This window comes from Oryctolagus cuniculus, chromosome 7, assembly GCF_051225735.1.
Source record: "Oryctolagus cuniculus isolate XC-2025 breed Fujian yellow rabbit chromosome 7, ASM5122573v1, whole genome shotgun sequence".
Lineage (NCBI taxonomy): Eukaryota > Metazoa > Chordata > Mammalia > Lagomorpha > Leporidae > Oryctolagus > Oryctolagus cuniculus.
Genome location: NC_142873.1, coordinates 160,151,349 through 160,172,622, shown reverse-complemented (window position 1 = coordinate 160,172,622; position 21,274 = coordinate 160,151,349). Strand labels below are relative to the sequence as shown.

At 45.8% G+C, this 21,274-nt stretch overlaps 1 protein-coding gene across 7 annotated transcripts in view; it reads right to left on the bottom strand.

Moving 5' to 3' along the window:
- The window catches only part of RERE (arginine-glutamic acid dipeptide repeats), a 439,397-nt gene that overhangs the window by 140,570 nt on the left and 277,553 nt on the right, over positions 1-21,274 (bottom strand). For all 7 annotated transcript variants that reach the window (XM_070079330.2, XM_070079333.2, XM_089301519.1 and 4 more), the window contains one exon: positions 4,214-4,262. In XM_070079330.2, the coding sequence (XP_069935431.1) occupies positions 4,214-4,262 (49 nt within the window). The remainder of the gene's footprint in view (positions 1-4,213; positions 4,263-21,274) is intronic.

The following is a 21,274-nucleotide window of genomic DNA, read 5'->3' as shown; positions in this document are numbered from 1 at the left end:
ATCACGGGGAAACAGAAACAGCTGCTCCACCTGCACAATGCTGCCACGCAGGAATCAGAACCAGGGTCTATACAGCCTCCAATTTTTTCCAAACTCCAGAAATCACTTTAATGTGAAAGCTGGTGGTTTTAAATGTTCATTATTCAAGTTTTAAACAAAGGTGTGTAGCAAGACACAGTATCAGGATGTCATGTGGCTCTCAGGACAACAGCCTGAAACCTCTGCTTTCCAGGCCACCTTCAATGCTGCTGCCTTTTTTTTTTTTTGGGCAGGCAGAGTGGACAGTGAGAGAGAGAGACAGAGAGAAAGGTCTTCCTTTGCCGTTGGTTCACCCTCCAATGGCCGCCACGGCCGGCGCACTGTGGCCGGCGCACCACGATGATCCGATGGCAGGAGCCAGGCACTTATCCTCGTCTCCCATGAGGTGCAGGGCCCAAGCACTTGGGCCATCCTCCACTGCACTCCCGGGCCACAGCAGAGAGCTGGCCTGGAAGAGGGGCAACCGGGACAGAACCCGGCGCCCCGACCGGGACTAGAACCCGGTGTGCCGGCGCTGCAAGGTGGAGGATTAGCCTATTGAGCCGCGACGCCGGCCTTTCAATGCTTCTAAACACGCATCAGGCTCTTTCTCCAAACAAGAGCACTCATCGTTGCCATCTTTTTTTTTTCCCTTCAAGATTTATTTACTTATTTGAAATTCAGAGTTACAGAGAAAGAGGAGAGAAGACAAAGAGAGAGATCTTCCATCTGCTGGTTCACTCCCTAGAAGGCCTCATTGGCCAGGAGCTTCCTCTGGGCCTCCCATGTGGGTGGCAAAGGCCCAAGTACTTTGATCATCATCCACTGCTTTCCCAAGCCATTAGCAGGAATGCCGGATCAGAAGTGGAGCAGCTGGGACTCACATTGGTGCCCCTGTGGGATGTTGGCATCTCAGGCGGCGGTTTTAACTGCTACATCACAATGCCGGCCCCAAAGGTACTCTTCTTTGCTGTTAGTGTTAATTGAGTTAATTAGTTCAGCTCAATATATACAATGACAGAATTGTGATAAAATTAAAACACAGAGGCTGGTGTTGTAGTTCAGTGGGGTTAAGATGCCACCTGTGATGTAAGCATCCCTCATGAGCACCGGTTCGAGTTCCAGCCGCTCCACTCCCAATCTAGCTCCCTGTCAAGGGGGCTGGGAGAGCAGCAGAAGTTGCCCAAGTGCTTGGGCCCCTGCTGCCCTCGCAGGAGATCTGGAGGAGGCTCCTGGCTCCTGGCTCCTGCCCCCACCCAACCCCAACCCCAACCCCAGCCTTTGCAGCCAAATGGGGAGTGAACCAGTGGATGAAGATCTCTCTCTCTCTCTGTCTCTCTGTCTCTCCTTCTCTCTCTGTAACCCTGACTTTCAAATAAATAAATAAATCTTCAAAAAATATATTCCAACACTCTAGACACTAGTATCAGAAGGTCTCCGACATCCAGTTGGGCTGTTTCCCCAGGAGCGATTACAGCACCAGGAACAGCAGCTCTCCAGTGGTGACTTACTGGTTAAAAAGTGCAACTGATGCTGAGAGGCACCAAACCTCTCACACAAGAAAAACGGACTAGAAGTATAATTAGATGGTTTACAGAAAAAGAAATGCAAACGGTTTAATCATAGGAAATGACGGTTAACCATGCTGACAGACACACAAATGAATGTCACATGTAAAATTTCTCTATCACACTGACATAAATCTCAAAGAGTGACAATATACAAAGCAACAACAACAAACCAGCACCCAGATAAGTTGCTTGTGCGAACATAAGCTACAGAGGGGAGTTTTGCATACGCATTTGACCTGCAAACCATGTGTTTCCCTTCTGAAGATAGACCCCAAAGATACAGTGGCAAAAAAATAAAATCAATAGGCGCAAGGTGTTCACTGCAACATTACTTGTAATGGCAAAGGACTGGAAGTAACCCTGATGCCCTGCAAGAGGGGCCAGCAGAATGAGAGGCACTGGCTGCACATGGAGTTTCAAGAAACAGTGGGAGTGCGTGAGGAGCACCAGATACAGCCGGGGGGGGGGGGGGGGACACAGCATATGGTGTTAAGAAGAATTTATACTGCCATTTATCTAAGCTTATAATCATATCGTTTGGAAATGTTTAATGACACAAAAAGACACAATCAGCCAAACCCAGACTGGGGAAGTGCTACCGAACAAAAGCTGTAAATAGCAGCTTCTTCAACACACACACAGAGGAACCCAGATACAGGGACACCTGAATATTAAGAAACTGCCAAGTTAATTTGGTGTGATACCTTGTGATTGCATCTTTTAAAATAACTCTTAGTTTTGAAACACTGACAAGCAAAATGAAATATTTGTGAGTCATTTCAAAATAACGGTGGGAAGAGGTGAAAGAGGGGGAAAATGAAACTAGTGAGACCAGGATTTAATCAGTGTGAAAGGACAGTAATGAAGAGAAGGGCTTTACTGTACTATTCTTCCTGCTTTTATATATGTTAACATTTTCTCTAATTAAAAAGTTAACATTTTTAAGAATGTAGATATTGTCAGTCCCCCAAAAAAGTTCTGCTGCTTTTGATGTTCCAAAACATTTGTTGAAATAAATAAAGGCTATAGGACCCAGTAAAAATAAAATAGGTACTTAAAAATTATTTATTTATTTGAAAGGCAGAGTTGCAGAGAGAGGGGAAGAGATAGAGAGAGAGATCTGTTCACTGGTTCAAATGGCCACAACAGCCAAGGCTGAGCCAGGCTGAATCCAGGAGCCAGGAGCTTCATTCAGGTCTGCCACTCAGGTGGCAGGTGGCGCACTTGGGCCACCTGCCACCGCTTTCCCAGGCCATTAGCAGGGAGCTGTATCAGAAATGGAATTAGCCAGCACACAACCCGGCACCGATATGGGATGCCAGCACTGCAGGCAGCAGCTTAACCTGCTAAGTAATGGCAGCCCCTAAAACAGGTCCTTAAAAATATGAATGACATACAAGAAATGTTTTAAATCTACACAGAAAAACAAACAACTAGATAGAATAAGAAAGCCTCTATGGCCTTATAAGGATTCTGCTGCCTGTACCTTGTGTCTCTTGATGCAGTGGCCACAGTGACTGACTCCCCAGATCCATGGCAGCTCAAATGGCACGCACGCCACTCACGCCTGAGGCATTTTCCTCATGGCTTAGAAATGGACGTGCAGCCCAAACCCCGGCAGTCAGACGTGGGGACTTCTGGGAACATTCCGGAGAAGATGTACTTGCCGTTTGCACGGCCGCTGCATTTCACTCACTGTGAGAGACACTCGGATTCTATGTGCACTCAGAAAGGATCACCGCTCCCTGTACACTGCACTCCCAGCACAGCGTGCACAGAGATGGAATGGGGAGAAAGAAGTATATCCTAGAAACAAGGAAATGCGGCCCAAGGATGAGGCCAGCCTAGAGAGGACAGCTAAGCATCAAGAGAACCCCAAAGAAGCAGAACAGAGGCCCGGTGCGCCTGGCCAGGGCATCCTGAGATGTGACATAAACACCCAGGCTGCACGGGAGACCTGCCGCAGTCAAAGCACCCAATACTGGGATCAGCAACAGGAGTCTCAGGGCACCAAACACCACGAGACAACACAGATCAGTGCACAACCCACTTCTGATGGGAACATTCTCACCACCGACTCTTCAACGGAATATTACTCAGCCTTATAAAGGAAGAAACCCTGACACGTGTCATACATAGATAAACCTTGAGGTCATACGCCAAATGAAATACACTGGCCACCGAAGGACAAACACCGTGTGACCTCACTTTTAGGAGGTGCTTACACGAGGCACAGGAGCCAAGTGCACAGAGGCAGCAAGCAGAGTGGTGACTGCCAAGGCCTGAGGGGAGCAGGGAGCTGCTGTCTGTAGACAGTTTCAGTTTTACAAGACAGTACAAGTTCTGAAGAGGGACAGAAATGATAGTTGCACAACAATAAAGTATTTAATGCCACTGAATTGTATACAAAAATGTGTAAAATGATAAAATCTTACATATTACGTGTACTCACCACATTTGTAAAAGCAAGTATGTGGTGACTGAAAAAAAATGGAAATATTTGTATGTATATAAAATTCCCTATAGCATTAACAACAGTTCAAAGATGCTGCTCAACAGAGTAAGAGCTAGTAGAACAACAAGAAATAAAAGCCTATTACATAGGCTACTGAAATCCACTTTACCTGATGGCTAGGACCAACACGAATCTCCCCCTGGGTGCTGTTCAGCCTCCTGCCACAGAAAGAGCAGAGCAGGTTAGCACAATGTAGTTCTGGCATGAGCATCCACACACTTTAAAGGAAAGTACTTCATTTCAATGAATGAGGGATAACTCAGATAACACTCTCTAAAGCTGTCCCCATGCATGCACACCATCCACCTACACGCGTCTTTCAGACCCTTCCCTGCTGCACACTTGTGACTGCAGCTCCACGAGTCTCTTCCAGTACCAGCGTTCTTTCACGCCTCAGAGGTGGACATTGCTACTGGACAATCCCACTCACACACTTCTTTTCAAAATCAGGGTGCCCCAACATAAATCTTACCAAACCCAAAAGATACAACACGTGTCCCAGACTTTTAGGCAAGCATTCATTCATTCATTCATTTATTCAGCAGAAACATTTATCAGCACTAGGAATCTTCTGGGAGTGGGAGAGAACGCAGTAAACACAAGTGTCCCTGCCTTAGTGGAACTTAGATTCTAACTGGGGAAAAACAAACAACAGGACAAAAGGCAAGTGCCATTATACTAAGTAGAAGATAAATGATAAAAATATGTTTACAGTTCTTTGTATAGGATAGCCAGAGAAAGCCTTATTAATTTATGAAAGTGAATTTATTAAGTGAAACTTGAACAGGGATTAGAAAGAAGTGAGTAGAGGAAGGCATTTAGACTAGCGGTTAAAACGCCCACATCCCAATCAGAAACGCCTGGGTCAAGTGCTGGCTCCAGCTTCCTGCCAGTGAAGATGGGAAGCAGTAGACCTCCCACGCTTACACTCAGCCAAGCCCCAGTCATTTGCAAGATGGATTCGTGGACAGGGGCTCTGTCTACCTGCCCCCACTCAAGCCTCCTCCTCCTGTCCTTCCAGATAAATACAAATTAAAAAATAAAAAAGTGAAGGAAAGAGCCCAGCATGTGTACAAGGTGAAGAAGCTCACTTCCCTTTCAGTCGTCCCCATTCTTATTGCACTTGCAAGACCCTCCCTCCCTCCTAAATCCAAACCAGCCATGCTCCCTCTGAACGCCAACTTCCCCACGGCACCTTTCCTGACTACACGCCCATTTCTCCTGTGTGTCTTCTCCTTTTCATTCACAAAATATTTGTTACACATCTCTTTGGCCCCAGGCCATGCACAGGGCCAGAGCTCTCCAGCACTCACAACCGGGAACCATGCCAGCCTTTGGCCGTCTTAGGAAAATCCTTCCTGTGCCCAGCGACAAGGCTTCACTGTATTCCACAGCCACCAGCGAACTTTCCGCAAGGCCCAGGGGAAGCCTGGAAGTCAGCAGAGCTGTGTGAGTATGTGCTGACTTGCTCTGCAGTGAAGGGCCTGGGAGCATCTGAAGAATCCAGTGACTCTCATGTCCACTTCCCTTATGTCTGACGCTGTTAAAATGAATTTGAAAGACTACTATTCCCTTTACAGGCCTTTCGGTCCAGTGCTTTCATCTTCTAATGCAACAATTTTTTGCATGAAGAGTGTTGTTTTTGCAAAGGTGAGCAGTTGTTATAACAGAAGAAGAGAGAAGAATGACATAAAGAAATAAGCTGTGTGGGTCCAGTCCTTCAGAGTCTTGCAACCTGTCCAGCTGGGAGGTAGCACCCACTCCCAAAATACCACACAAATAGAAGAAACTGTGCAAAAATGATAGTGGGAACTGTGAAAGCTGGGCAGGCTTTAAGAGGAGGCATTCTCTGAAATAGCAGAGTTCTGAAGGGGCTCAACAGCAGGGCCAAAAAGGAGTGCTTTCCCCTGGGACAAAGCCACAAGGAGAGGCAGGCTCCCAGGAAGGCCACGGCGAGAGAGGTGCCAGCTGTGTCATACCAGTCAGCTTCGTGGCTTTAATGTGGGAACAGCACGTTGAAAACAAGCAACTAGAAGATGGACTGTTCTAGTGGGCTTATGTAGGGATTAGAAGAAGCTTTTTTAGTAGATATTTACAGAAATCAAATGGCCAGGAGGCAAGACTACTTCCTTAAGAAAAGGCAGTCTGGGGCCGGCGCTGTGGTAGGCACAGTGGGTTAACGTCCTGGCCTGAACCGCCGGCATCCCACAGGGGCACCGGTTCTAGTCTCAGCTGTTCCACTTCCAATGCAGCTCTCTGCTACGGCCTGGGAAAGCAGTAGAAGATGGCCCAAGTTTTTGGGCCCCTGCACCCCATGTAGGAGACCTGGAAAAAGCTCCTGGCTCTTGGCTTCGGATCAGCACAGCTCCGGCCGTTGCGGCCAATTGGGGAGTGAACCAGTGGATGCAGGACCCCCCCCCCCCTCTCTCTAACTCTGACTTTCAAATAAATAAATAAACTTAAGAGAAAAAAAAGGCAGTCTGTGTTACCACTATTTTTAATAAGCTATGAACAAGATAAGCTGCCAAAATTCTCTCCTCTATTTCTAAATACCTTCCAAATGCTTTCTTGCCTCCAAATAGGTCTTGCCAAACCTTACCGTCTCAGAAACGCTGTGCCACATTCCCTCCAGTGACTCTGTCTATAGCCCAAGCTCAGGTTTTTACCGAGGCCTCCATTATTCCAGAGCTCTCAGCAGTGGATCATGAAGTTATTTCCACATCACTGCTTCATGCGCTGTTAAACCCTTGATGGCTCTAGGACAAACATCCCTGGTCCAGTTTAATAAGCCAGTATTGTCATATTTAGCTCAAAAATGCATCATAATAAAACTCCTAAATGTTGACTAAAACTATTTATATCTCACTTATTTGCATAAGGATAGAGGCAACCAATTATTAATACACTAAAAATGACACAAGTGAGGCAAAAGATGTGTGAGAGTGTCTTAAGAATCTAAATTGGGGACAGGTAGTTTCCCAAGTGGTTAAGACACCTGCATCCAAAGTCACAGTGCCTGGGTTCAATGGCTGGCTCTGGCTCCTGCTACCAGCTTCCTGTTAATGCAATTCCTGGAAGGCAGTGGTGATGGCTCAAGTAACTGGGTCCCTGCCACACCCAGGGAGTCTGAGCTGACTTCATGCCTCCCAGAGTCAGCCTGGCTTAGTGATGGTCACTGTGGGCATTTGGGAAACAAGCCAGCATATGACAGCTCGCTCTCTCACACATGATCTGTCTCTCCACATCTCAAATAAATTAAGGGGAAAAAAAAACCCTAAACTGTACATTGTTTCTTTAAGTTTATAGCTAAAGGACTAATAAGGTAATGAAATTACAATATACAAAATAAAAGCAAAACAGGGCCCAGCACTGTGGTGTAGCGGGTAAAGTCTCCGCCTGCAATGCAGGCATCCCACCATGGATCCAGCTACCTGCTAAGGGCCTGGGAAAAGCAGAGGAAGATGGCCAAAGTGCTTGGGACCCTGCCCTCAATGAGAGACCTGGAAGAAGCTCCTCATTCCTGGCTTTGGCCTGGTCCATCCCTGGCTGTTGTGGCCATCTGGGGAGTGAACCAGAGGATGAAGATCTCTGTCTCTCCCTTTCTCTCTGTAGTGCTTTCAAATAAATAAATATTAAAAATAAAACAAAAACAAACTAATCACCTTCTTAAAAGCTTAATTAAGGGGCTGGCATTGTGGCACACTGGTCAAGCCAGCGAATAGGACTCCAGCATCCCATACAGGCGCTGGTTTGAGCTCTGGCTGCTCCACTTTTGTTCCAGCTCCCTGCTAATGGCTTGGAAAAAGCAGCAGAAGACGGCCTAAATGTGTGGGCCCCGGCTTTGGTCTGACCCAGTCTTGGCCGCCTGTTACAGCCATTTGGGGAGTGAATCAGCAGATGGAAGATCACTTTCTCTGTCTCTAACTCTTTCAAATAAACTAGAAGAAATCTTGAATAAAAAAAAAAGCTTATTAAAAACTACCCTTTGGCCAGCTCCGCGCTCACTAGGCTAATCCTCCGCCTTGCGGCGCCGGCACACCGGGTTCTAGTCCCGGTCGGGGCGCCGGATTCTGTCCCGGTGGCCCCTCTTCCAGGTCAGCTCTCTGCTGTGGCCCGGGAGTGCAGTGGAGGATGGCCCAAGTGCTTGGGCCCCGCACCCCATGGGAGACCAGGATAAGTACCTGGCTCCTGCCATGGGATCAGCGCGGTACGCCGGCTGCAGCGTGCCGGCTGTGGCGGCCATTGGAGGGTGAACCAACGGCAAAAGAAAGACCTTTCTCTCTGTCTCTCTCTCTCACTGTCCACTCTGCCTGTCAAAACAAACAAACAAACAAACAAAAAAAACCACTACCCTTTATAACAAAAGTCATCTTAAAGTGTATGTAACTTTTAAATATCATATCATTGTCTTACATCAAGGGACACAGAATCCCTGAGCAGTACTGGAATCTAAAGTGCAGATAATGGCATCAGGCTATCATATCCAGGATATGGAATACGTAATAGAAACACATATGAGATCTAAAATATAAAGAGGTGGAAAGCAGCATATTCCACTGGAGAATGCTGGATGTGTCGAACAGAGAAACCATCAGAATACAAACTACAGATGAAAGACAAGAGGCAGACTTGTGGGGAAGTCACCAGTATACAGCTGTATCTACAAACAAAAAAATGTCCATTCCCCCCCCCGACCCCCCCGACCTTACTGAACACTGCTCTCCTGCTGCCACACAGCACCCACCCTCGTGGGACACTGCCCACAGGCAGCATGCAGGTTTCTGAAGCCTGGGACAGAGAACGGGTCGCTGGCTGTGCCAGCATCTGACCCAGCACCTCCCTGACATCACTACCCACGTCAGATGAATTACAAGTCCCTTGCTATGTGAATAGTTCTAGACTAATAAAATGTAAAACTTGACAAAAACCAGAAAAAAAGTTAATGTCAGGAAACATTCCTAATTTTTATATGATGAAATTATACTTTTTCTTTTATTTGAAACAGCGTGATTCTCAAACTCTTACCTCTCAGGACCATTTTTTACTCTTGGAATTACTGAGTCTACCAAGCAACTTTTGTTTTTGAGAAATTTCAAAGTATTTATTTATTGACTTAAAAATAGCAATAAACCCACTGCATAAAAACACCTTTAAATACAATTACAGGTAATTGCTTATTATTTATTATAAGAAATTCTATTTAAATAAAAATACTTGGCAAAAATCAAGACACTGTTTTACCTTTTTTGGCAAATCTCATAAATACCCGCTTGAGGGAAGGAGGAGGAGTAAATGACATCATGTTCTTAAAACTGTATCTACAAATCATATTGAATCTGTTAAAAACTGATTAAAACTTAAAATTAAGGGGCCTAGCACTGTGGCATTGCAGGGTAAACTGTCACCTGCAACACCAGTATCCCAGAAGGCACAGGTTCTAGTCCCAGCTGCTCCAGTTCTGATGCAGCTCCCTGCTAACGTCCCTGGGAAGGCAGTGGAAGATGGCCTAGGTACTTGGGCCCCTGCACCCAAGTAGTCTGGGAGAACCAGAAGAAGCACCTGGCTCCCGGCTCCCGGCTTCATATTGTCCCAGCTCTGGCCGTTGCGGCCATCTAGGGAGTGAACCAGCAGATGGAGGATGTCTCTGTCTCTCTCTGTAACTCTGCTTTTCAAAAAAATAAATCAACCTTTTTAAACATTAAAATAAATTAATTTTTAAAAAGATGAAGATGGCAGATGGCCCTATAGTGTTGTCTACCTTCAATCTGCTGCAATACAGTGTTTCAGTTAAAATCTATGAAGTGCGTAACTAGAGGAGGAAAGAATATTTTAATAAATAGCCTTTGTGATACTGCACTAAAATTCCATAAGGGAGTTTCTTAAAGGTCTGTGCACATCACCAACCTAAAACTTTATCCTTAATCTTTTGGGTTCTGCCACATTAAAATCCATTGGTTATCTTGCCTTTGAATAGACCTCCTCAGACCTGAAATTTGTAATGTCATGCACTGGTTATACGGAAAATACTGGTTTGCTAGGTTCAGCAGGTCTTTAAAATATTGACACACTTCATTATATGATTAAAAAAAAAAAACTACATGCATTGATATCACCACTCATTTAAAAAGCCTTTAAGTGTAGAGAAGCTGTTAGGTTCAGAGCCATGAGTATAAGTTTATTAAAAACCTAATTTTTTAGATTTTTAGAGAAATTTTAGAGGATGTTTGGCACAGTGGTTAAGATGTCAGCTGAGGGGCCAGTGCTGTGGTGTAGCAGGTAAAGCCATCGCCTGCAGTGCCAGCATCTCACATGGGCGCCGGTTCGTGTCCTGGCTGCTCCACTTCCAATCCAGCTCTCTGCTGTGGCCTGGGAAAGCAGTAGAAGATGCTCCAAGTCCTTGGGCCCCTGCACCCGCGTGGGAGACCTGGAAGAAGCTCCTGGCTCCTGGCTTCAGATCAGCGCAGCTCTGGCCACTGCGGTCAATTGGGGAGTAAACCAGAGGATGGAAGACCTCTCTCTCTGCCTCTCCTTCTCTCTCTGAAATTCTGACTTTCAAGTAAAATAAATAAATCTCTTTTAAAAAAAAAAAAAAAAAGATGCCAGCCAAGATGCTTGCCTTCATGTTGAAGTGCTTGGGTTTGAGTCCTGCTTCTTCTCTGGATTTCAGCTGATGAAAACCACGAGAGACAGCCGGCGATGGCTCCAGAGCCTTTAGGGGGTGAACCAGTGGATGCGAGAGTGTTCTCTCTCTCTCTCTTTAGCGGGTGAACCAGTGGATGCGAGAGTGTTCTCTCTCTCTCTCTCTCTCTCTCTCTCTCTTTAGCGGGTGAACCAGTGGATGCGAGAGTGTTCTCTCTCTCTCTCCTTAGGGGGTGAACCAGTGGATGCGAGAGTGTTCTCTCTCTCTCTCTCTTTAGGGGGTGAACCAGTGGATGCGAGAGTGTTCTCTCTCTCTCTCTCTTTAGGGGGTGAACCAGTAGATGCGAGAGTGTTCTCTCTCTCTCTCTCTCTCTCTCTAGCCGGTGAACCAGTAGATGCGAGAGTGTTCTCTCTCTCTCTCTCTCTCTCTCTCTCTTTAGCGGGTGAACCAGTGGATGCGAGAGTGTTCTCTCTCTCTCTCTCTTTAGCGGGTGAACCAGTAGATGCGAGAGTGTTCTCTCTCTCTCTCTCTCTCTCTCTCTCTCTTTAGCGGGTGAACCAGTAGATGCGAGAGTGTTCTCTCTCTCTCTCTCTTTAGGGGGTGAACAAGTGGATGCAAGAGTGTTCTCTCTCTCAACCTCTTTTTTTTTTTTTTTAATTCAAATTTTAGCCCTGGCAAATACTATCAACTCTTGAAATGACAGGCTCACTTTAGCCACCAAGAAAATGTCAGTCAAGTACCCAAGTCCAAAGGACTGCAGTTTGTCAGCTGCTCTTTCTAAGGCAGATGGTGTTCCATAACCAAAAAAAATGGCTGACTCAGCTTGCAGCTCAACAGACCCCAACAATCGCATGAAGGCTCTTCCTCAGGCAATCACCACTCCTGGGAACGTGCGGCAGACTTCCACATCGCGTCCATTTCACTGCATGGAGAACTTAAAAGGCAGCAAAGTCAAGGACTGGGACTGGGTAAGATTAATAATTGAGTCCATAAACCATGCTTTGAGGAGCACTGATTATGACACATTCTGAACGTTAGAAAATGCTGGAATCTAAAATTCAAAAGGCTCCCAATCTAAAAAGGGCAGGCTTATTCTTCTCGTAATGACAATAGCTCATGCTGGCATACCTACTCCCTATTCCAGGTGTTCTACAGCATTACCTCATTTCCAGGTAATGATTTATGTAATTCATGTTTTGATACTAATAGGAGCATTAATGGTATGACACAGAAATTCAGGCATTTAAAAAATTTGTAAATGCATTCTTTTTTTTTTTTTTTTTTTTTTTTTTTGAAAGGCACAGAAACAGAGACCGAGAGCTTGCTCATCTGCAGGCTCACTACCCAAACGCCTGTAACTGCTAAGTCTGGGCCAAGCTGAAGCCAGGAGAGAAGAACTCAATTCAGTTCATCCCTGTGGGCGACAGGGACTACTGGACCATTACCTGTTATTTCTGTGTGCACGTTATCAGGAAACAGAGCAGGAACTGGAACCCAGGTACTCCAATACAGGATACAGGTGTTCCAAGCAGCCTCTTAACGCATGTGGCAAACTCATGCCCCAGAAGTTCAGATTTTATTCTATCCTATGCTCAAAACAACACAACTACTACATGGGGTACAACACTGCATAGTAAACAGTGGAAGGCTGGGCAGAGCTAGAGTGCTCATCAATTACAAAAGGAAAATTCAGATCAACAGTAGTACAAATCCTAGCCAGGTCACATGAACCATCCTGCTGCATGGTATGAGAAAGCACAGATGAAAACTCTATCCCAGGATAATGCAAGAAAACAGACACGCGTGCACACACGCACTCACACATGTGCACATACACACACACACACATACTCCCCTTTATCCTTGTCTCAGAGTTTCTAGGTACTTTCTCCTAACTCCAGGTACATTACAGTCACATGACAACACTACCTTTGCCGGGTACACACTCTTCCCTTACTCACATGACAACCCTTTGAGGCAGTATCTCCACCTTCTACTTGGTAACGTCACTCACAGAAATAAAGCAACTCATCTGTATGTTGAGCATTTACTGTCCATAAAGCATTGCAAGCTAAGCAACCTCCATATATTTTATCCAATCTTAACAACGACCCTGTCAAACAGATAAAGAAACTGAAGCTAAGATATTACAGATTATGTATACAATTGTACAGCTAACAAGTGGAGAAACCAGGATTCAAGTTCAGTTGACTTTTAAGCCAGCGTTCCCAATCACATTCCCTTACGGCAGAGTAAATAAGTTACTGAATCAAAACTACACAATTTATTACAGAGAAGTGTGAAAATCCATATCCTTTTCTCCAAGTTCTGTTTCCATTTCAAACACTTAAACAGGATAAAATAATCAAACAGAGATTTCTTAAAAAGTATGAAAATTACGTGGAAGGATAAAACCTAACACGGTTAATATTTACAAAAAAGTTTTGGTTAAAACAGATTAGGGAGTAGGGAGCGAAGCACTGTGGCGCAGCAGGTTAAACTGCCGCCTGCAGTACCTGCACCCCACATGGGTGCTGGTTTGGGTCCAGGCTGCTCCACTTCCAATCCAGCTCCCTGCTAATGCACCCGAGGAAAGCGGCAGAGGACGGCCCTATTCCTGGGCCCCAGCACCCAGTGCCTATGTGAGGTGCTGGAGCTGCTGGTGGTAGCTTTACCACCACACGACGGTGCCAGCCCCAAAATTAACGTTTTTAGAAAGCTAAAGGAAGAACTTAGCTGAAGGATGTGCTACAGACAAACTAGAAACAACAAAGTCAGGTACAAGAAAAGCTCATTAAATTAACAAATATATTCACTTTAAAAAAAAAAAGTTGAATGAGTTACTGAAGAGAGAGTGTCATGGTTCGTGAGTGATGAGATTCAGGGAATTAACTCAGTCACATACTTCTCATTCCCTCTAAAGAGCTCTGCTGTGGGGTTATCGTTTTGGAGATCTCCTTAGACTCTGAACCCTAATTCAAAAAAATTTTTTTTGAGAACTATCACTATTCTCCCCAGCAAAATGATGGATTTCCCTGGGCAGCAAATGTAAATAATGCATGCTTTTTAAAGCATTTCAGGTTTAGCCCACAATATTCTAAAAAATATATATTTTCTTTGGAAGAAGAAAGAAAAAAAAAATAATCCTAGGGGGCCAGAGCCGTGGCTCGCTTGGTTGATTCTCCACTTGCAGCGCCACTATCCCATGTGGGCGCGGAGTTCTAGTCCTGGTTGCTCCTCTTCCAGTCCAGCTCTCTGCTGTGGCCCAGGAGGGCAGTGGAGGATGGCCCAAGTGCCTGGGCCCCTGCACCTGCATGGGAGACCAGGAAGAAGCACCTGGCTCCTGGTGTAGCTCCGGCCGTAGCGGCCATTTGCGGGGTGAACCAACGGAAGGAAGACCTTTCTATCTGTTTCTCTCTCTGTCAAAAAGAAAAAAAAAAAGGTCCCAGAAGCCAAATTGACAACAATAATGGTAAGTCACTGGGTTTATTCTGAGAGAGCGAGCGAGTGAGAGAGAGAGAAATTCATTGTATATGAAATCTGATACAAAGAAACCAATGTAATAAGCAGTATCCATAGCAACTACAACTTACTGTTTCAGTCCTCTTCAGCTGCAGTGCATTAAATAAAACGACAAGATGTTCCCTTTGAAAAGTAACCTGTCACCATGGAAACGGTTTAGGCTAAGAAGTAAACAGAGAATGGACAGAAAGGAACAGGGAGGCTGTAACTGAATATCAAAAAGGGAGAAGCATCTTTGCAGAGGAGATGAGAGGGTTCCCTGTGTCAAGGAGAGGCCAGCCTGCCTGAGGCCTCAACAGCGTCCCTTCCCCACCCTAGGAAGGGAGAGGGCGCAGGGAGGCAACTGTCACTCAAGATGCCCACGTGTTCTGCGTGACTGTGGTGACGACGTGACACAGGGACGAGTCAACAGGGAAGAGAAGGAACGAGGACATGGATATAAGGAGACACAACAGACAGCACTGTCACAGAACTAGGTTCACGAGCTGGCAGAGTCAAGGACTGACATGAGGAGCAGGCCTAACTCTGCACCATACTCTAGACCCGAGTGCCCTCCACAAAGCCACAGGCCAGCAGGCCACTCCCAAGAGGCAAGGACAGACACCATTCTGTGGCTGCTGTCTGTAAGATGCCCTCCCACAGCCTGTCCTTCAGGTCGGAAGTACCAGGCAGAAGTGATTCTTATTTTTCACATGGGCTATTAAGCTGAAAAGAGGAATGACAAGACATCAACAGAAGACTCCAGAATCCTCACTTACTAGCACATTTAGAAAGTGACCACAGAAAGCCTATGGGTCTAGGATGAAATACATCAAGTCTTAAGAAAACTTCAAGGCAGTTTATCAGATCACTTCTTCGTAGCTGGACAGTGGGCCTTTCTCAAGTTTCCAAAGCAGCCTTTAACAAACCCAAAATGCCGCTGAAGTCAGACATGTTTTTTGAAAATGATATGCAAGTTTTGTGTTCTATTTCATAATATATTTCCATCCATTTTAAGACAGAAAGGTTCCCTGAGTCAACACGGAGCTTTGTACTTACGGACACAATCCAATCTCTCTGAGCCATCAGCTGCTTCATCTTTAACATGAGCAACCACTCACAACGGCTATTTTTCAAGGTTGCTATGAAAACAAAAGATGATATAAAGAAGCAGACACAGTGGCTGTGCAGAGAGGTCATTACTCTACACGCCAGCAGTGAGTGAAAACAGGAGCCAAGCCCTCCTGTGAAAGTTCTCAAAGCACCGCGGACCCCTCCTTCAGCCCAAAGCAGTCATGACTTCATGTCTACTCCACGTGTTTTTCTTGTTTACTCCATGTGTTTTTCATGTTTAATCCATGTGTTTTTCATGCTTACTCCATGTGTTTTTCATGTCTACTCCATGTGTTTTTCAGAGACCATCTTGCCTTCTAGACCAAAACCTCCCAGTGGGGAGGAACCAAGTCTGTTTCCAGCTTACCACTTCATCACCGAGCCCACTGACTCTCAGTGAATAGATCTTGAATGAATAAATGACTAACTCAATTATAATTAAGGGCTTCAGTTCAAAATTTAGCTAAAAGTCACTTGAAACAGAGGGCCAGCACTGCAAGCAGAATTAATCAGAAAACAGCACTGATAAACTGCCCACCAGCAATAAAATCCAGTATTCATTCAAAATACAAAAATCAAGGGGCTGATGCTGTGGTGTAGCAGGTAATGGTGCCGCCTACAACGCCAGCATCCCATGCTGGCACTGGTTTGAGTCCCAGTTGTTCCACTTCTGATACATCTCCCTGCTAATGCGCCTGGGAAAGTAGTGGAAGATGGTCCATGTGTTTGGGCCCCACACAAGCTGGAGAACTGGAAGAAGCTCCTGGCTCTTGGCTTCAGACCAGCCCAACTCCAGCTATTGTGAACATTTGGAGAGTAAATCAGAGGATGGAAGATCTCTCTCTCTCTCTCTAACTTTCAAATAAATAATTTTTTTTTAAATAACAAATAGAAATCAGCCAATGACTAAAAGACTTAATGCTCCAAACCCATACACGAACACAAAGGTTAACAAGGGGACTGGCCTATTTCTGGAATCATGAAATCCTAAATTTTCCCTGATGAGAGAATCCTGAGAGGCCATCTGACTCAGTCTAGCAGCCTGGCGGCCAGGGCCTGAGGAAGCAGTGGGCTCTTCCAGAGGTCACAGAGGATTCCAGGCCACAGGGCAGCTGGCTCACAAGCTCCTCCAAGCATAATCTAAAGTCCAGAACAAGGAATTAGGACAATAAGATGTAGTAAATATGGCCCTCACATACAAGAATGTGGAAATAATGTCTGGCTTCAAAGTGTTACAAGGACCTGGCTCACTGTAAGCTTCGTATCTGTCTCTGCTCCACTAGAATCCAGGAACACCCAATTCATCTGGCAAGGGCAGAGAACCCCAACCCAGCTCTGGCTCACTGGTGGGCTTTGCTGTGGTTGCTCTAGGGCCACAGACAGCGTAAGCTGCAGGCTCACATATGTGAGGCTTCAGAAAACACATGGTTAAAATTCCACCACAACTGAAAACAATCTACAAAGCACAAGTCTTTGAAGCTTAACCAAAGGTGTTGCTGGCTTTCTGCACAGAGAAAGCAAGCTCGCTCTCTCTCTAATGCACCAGACGGCACAGCCCCAGAAGAGGGACTTTTGGACCAAGTAAGAGTGTCTACAGGTCCCTCTGTTCCTACCCAAAGTCTCTGGGAAACCCCATAAAAAACAGGGCTGTGGCCTTACTCCTCTTCACGACGGTGGTATTAGTGTGGGAGGAAGAGGAGGCAAATAGGCATTTTAATACACACTCTTACTTCTGTAATCATACTGGAGAAAGTATCAAGAAAAAATTGTTACTGACGAATACACCAAACGTTACAAGACATGGAAGCAGAGCTTCTTTTAAGAACGTTTTTTTCAAGATGTGTAAGAGGAAGCCTGGGTTGTGGCACAGCAAGCTAACACCTGTGACATCAGCATCCCATAGGGGTGCTAGTGCAGTCCCAGCTGCTCCACTTCCAGTCCAGCACCCTGCTAATGCATCTAGGAAAGCAGCAGAAGATGGCCAAGTGTGTGGGACCCCGTCACCCACATGGGAGACCTAGATGGAGTACCTGGCTCTTGTTTTCAGTCTGGCCCAGCCCTGGCTGTTGCAGCCATTTAGGGAGTGAACCAGGAGATGGAAGATCTCTGTCTCTCTCTCTCTGTCTGTCTCTGTAATTCTGCCTCTCAAATAAATAAATCTTTAAAAATAGATTTGTAGGGGCCAGTGCTGTGACACAGTGGGTTAACACCCTGGCCTGCAGCGCTGGCATCCCATATGGGCACCAATTTGAGACCCGGCTGCTCCACTTCTGATCCAGCTCTCTGCTATGGCCTGGGAAAGCAGTGGAAGATGGCCCAAGTCCTTGGGCCCCTACACCCTTGTGGGAGACCTGGAAGAAGCTCCTGGCTCTTGGCTTCAGATCAGCGTAGCTCAGGCCATTGCAGCCAACTGGGGAGTGAACCATCAGATGGAAGACCTCTCTTTCCGTCTCTGCCTCTCCTCTGTGTAACTCTGACTTTCAAATAAATAAATAAATCTTTAAAAAAAATAGATGTGTAAAGAGAAATATAAACACTAAAAGAGTAAGAGAAAGCAACTTAGTAAATAGCCGCTAAACATACTGATCACTAGATTTTTCAAATACTTATTTTCATCTACTTGAAAGGCAGAGCAACTGAGAAAGAGAGCTAGACAGACATCTTCCATTTGCTGCTTCACTCCCATATGCCCAGAACAGTCAAGGTTGGGCCAGGCTGAAACCAAGAACCAGGTACTCCAACTGGGTTGTCCACCTGGATGGCAGGGGCCCAGGCACTTGAGCCACCATCTGCCTCCCAGGATGCATTAAGCCGGAAGTGGATTGGAAATGGAGTAATCGTTACTAGACTGTCATTTAAATATGGGATGTGGGCATCCAAAGTGGTGGCTGAACCCACTGTACCATAACACCAACCCACAATTACCATGATTCTTAAAAATTATTTCTAACGTTGTCTTAGTTGAATAGGCTGGCCATAAAAATATATATAGAGGCTGTTGAGATAGACTTGGTCTTTGATATAATAGCAATTATATATGAAATAATTATGTGTCAAGCACTTTCACACTGTTTTCACTAATCTTCACAATAACTATAAGAAATATTTATTTCCGGCCAGCGCTGCGGCTCACTAGGCTAATCCTCCGCCTGCGGCGCCGGCACCCCGGGTTCTAGTCCCGGTTGCTCCTTTTCCAGGCCAGCTCTCTGCTGTGGCCCGGGAGTACAGTGGAGGATGGCCCAAGTGCTTGGGCCCTGCACCCGCATGGGAGACCAGAAGAAGCACCTGGCTCCTGCCTTCAGATCAGTGCGGTGTGCTGGCCACAGCGTGCTGGCTGTGGCAGCCATTGAGGGGTGAACCAATGGAAAAAGGAAGACCTTTCTCTGTCTCTCTCTCTCTCTCACTGTCCACTCTGCCTGTCAAAAAAAAAAAGAAAGAAAGAAATATTTTTTTCCATATGACCCATGAGAAGACGGATGTTCAGAGAAAAGAAGGAACTTGCCCAGTGTCATTTACCAGGTACAACCTGAACCACACGATCTGGCTTCAAATCTGGCCATTTCTCTTAGCCTAGATGTTGTCCGTTTATTTAACATTTTTCTGCCCAAGACCAATCTGCCAGATATTTCACTGAAAACTGAGACTGCAAGAAAAGACACAATCCCTACCCCAAAAGCGTGAACTCCAACAAGGAAAATAATCACAGAATCCCAAAGAAAGTGCAATGCAAAGAACTTTGATAGACGTCATCTCTGATTACCCTGGTCGAATTAACTGCTTTCCTTCAGACTCAGGTATACAGAGCATACAACACAGAAGACTACTACCCCCACAGGCATTTCTAAGTGCTCCCTCTGTACTTATTCAGAAAATTCGGGGATACACAAATCACTCCAGCGCTATCCAGAATCTCCTATCGTCCTGCTGGCATCTGTTACACGGTGTTAGAATGGATGTCTCTCTGCTGGACAATGTGGGGCAGTGACCAAAGAGGAAAATGGAAAAGGAAAAAGGGTCAGCACAACAAAGAACGGGAGAATCCGAGACAAGGTAACACCAGGTTTTACATGCATCAGAATTCTCTAACTCATGACACACTTGGCACAAATTACGGAAGTGGTAACAAGCAGAGCTATGTTATGAGGTGGCTAAGGATGAGGTATTCACACAACGAAGCACAGCCCAGCTCTCCACCAAGGCAGACTGCTGAAGCTATGCGGACACAGGAGCACCCGGGACGCAAGGCCCGACTTCCAGACGCAGACTCCAGATCCTGCTGCAACGGAACAGAAAGCTAAGAAGCATAGAAGTTTGTGAAATTGTACGTTCTTCTTGAATCACATACTTTCCATATTCTCCACTACTTCCTGCTACTCTGAAGTATAACAGCAAGGCAACGAAGAGCCAAAATGAAACTAACCCGCATGTTCACCAACCAAGAGTTACTTCCTGGGTGCTGTTCCTGCATGACTACCGACAAGCACAGAAGCCCTAAAGCAGGAGATGGCTGGTCAGCAAATAAGGTTCCAAAAATATTTTCCCAAGATGGGAAAATATAGACTAAATACCAACAAGAAATAGCTCTCATGACCTATTTTACTGGATTTGAAAAACAGAAAAAAGTGACCCTAACAATAGAGTCCCCACAGATCACAGCACTGCAAGTCCTTACCATTGACAGACACAGATTGTTCTGGGCCCAGCCAGGGCACCCAAGCAGGAGGAAGAACCTGCTCCAGCTATGAAGACAGCTTCGTGTCCACACTTTACTTGTCAAACGTAAAGAAAGTCTAAGGGGAGGCAAAGATACTGGAAGAGAAAAAGCAACAATGTGCTGACACAAGCAGCACGCTTCTGCTCACCACGGAGTGGCCAGTCCTGCAGGGACCCCGTGTGTGCCGGACCACAGTGCTGTGTCCTGTTCCTCTAGTCTAGAGGATGATTTTATTTAAAAAGAGAAGCAGAAAGGCCGAGCCAAAGTGTGAAATAAGACCCACCCCAGAGACAACATGAGGCGGTGCGGGAGGAGCAGACACCTGCCCCCACTCCCAGCTCCAGTGTCCACACAAACATGGCCCCGGGAACGCCAGCCACAGTCAGTCACAAAGCAGCAGTAAGAAAATCACCTGAAAACCATCCTCTGAACTCATCCCCTTAGCTGCAATCCCACAATTGAGCATGGAGTAATAACCCTTTAGTAACAATTCTGCTCATATATTCACTCATCTTCAGTAATGTGTTTGTCAACATGAGCCTGCCCAAAGACTCTTCCCCAAAAGCACCCCACCAGATGATGATCACCCCCAACTCCACATCCACCCCAGACCACCAGCGCGCACACCGAGAACCCCTCTCTCTGCCAACACACAGTATGTCCTTCTGTCTCCTACAAGGGTTTTCAGTTGCACGTTTTCCCATACCAGATGCCTTCAGAATCGGTCCTCAGAAATGCACAAAGCCCCAGTGTCCTTTCAACAGCAGGAACAACTAATGTAACTCAGAAACTTCACCCAATATATGACTGAGCAGAACTAACTTGTCCTAAATCCGTCCTTTCCGACTGGCTCCCTAAGTTTGAGGGCCATCGGTCTGATCCCTCACTGCAAACAGCACACGTGAAAAGCACAACTTCCCCCACACAGATAAGACTAAGTGTGCAGCCACTGAAGCCGTAGGCACAAGACATGGTCTTATCAGTCCCACTGCCTCCACTCTCTTTGCTGCCTTCCTATAAAACTCACAAGTCACACAATGAAATACATATATACAACAAATGTTATCCTGCTCTAAAACAAACATTTAAGAAACCAACAAAATACCAAGACCCTCAATCTCTAACACAAATGTAAGTGCATTGTTTTTTTTTAATTGCCAGCAATTTTTATAAGTTCCAAAAAGAAAGGTTTGCCTTCTTTT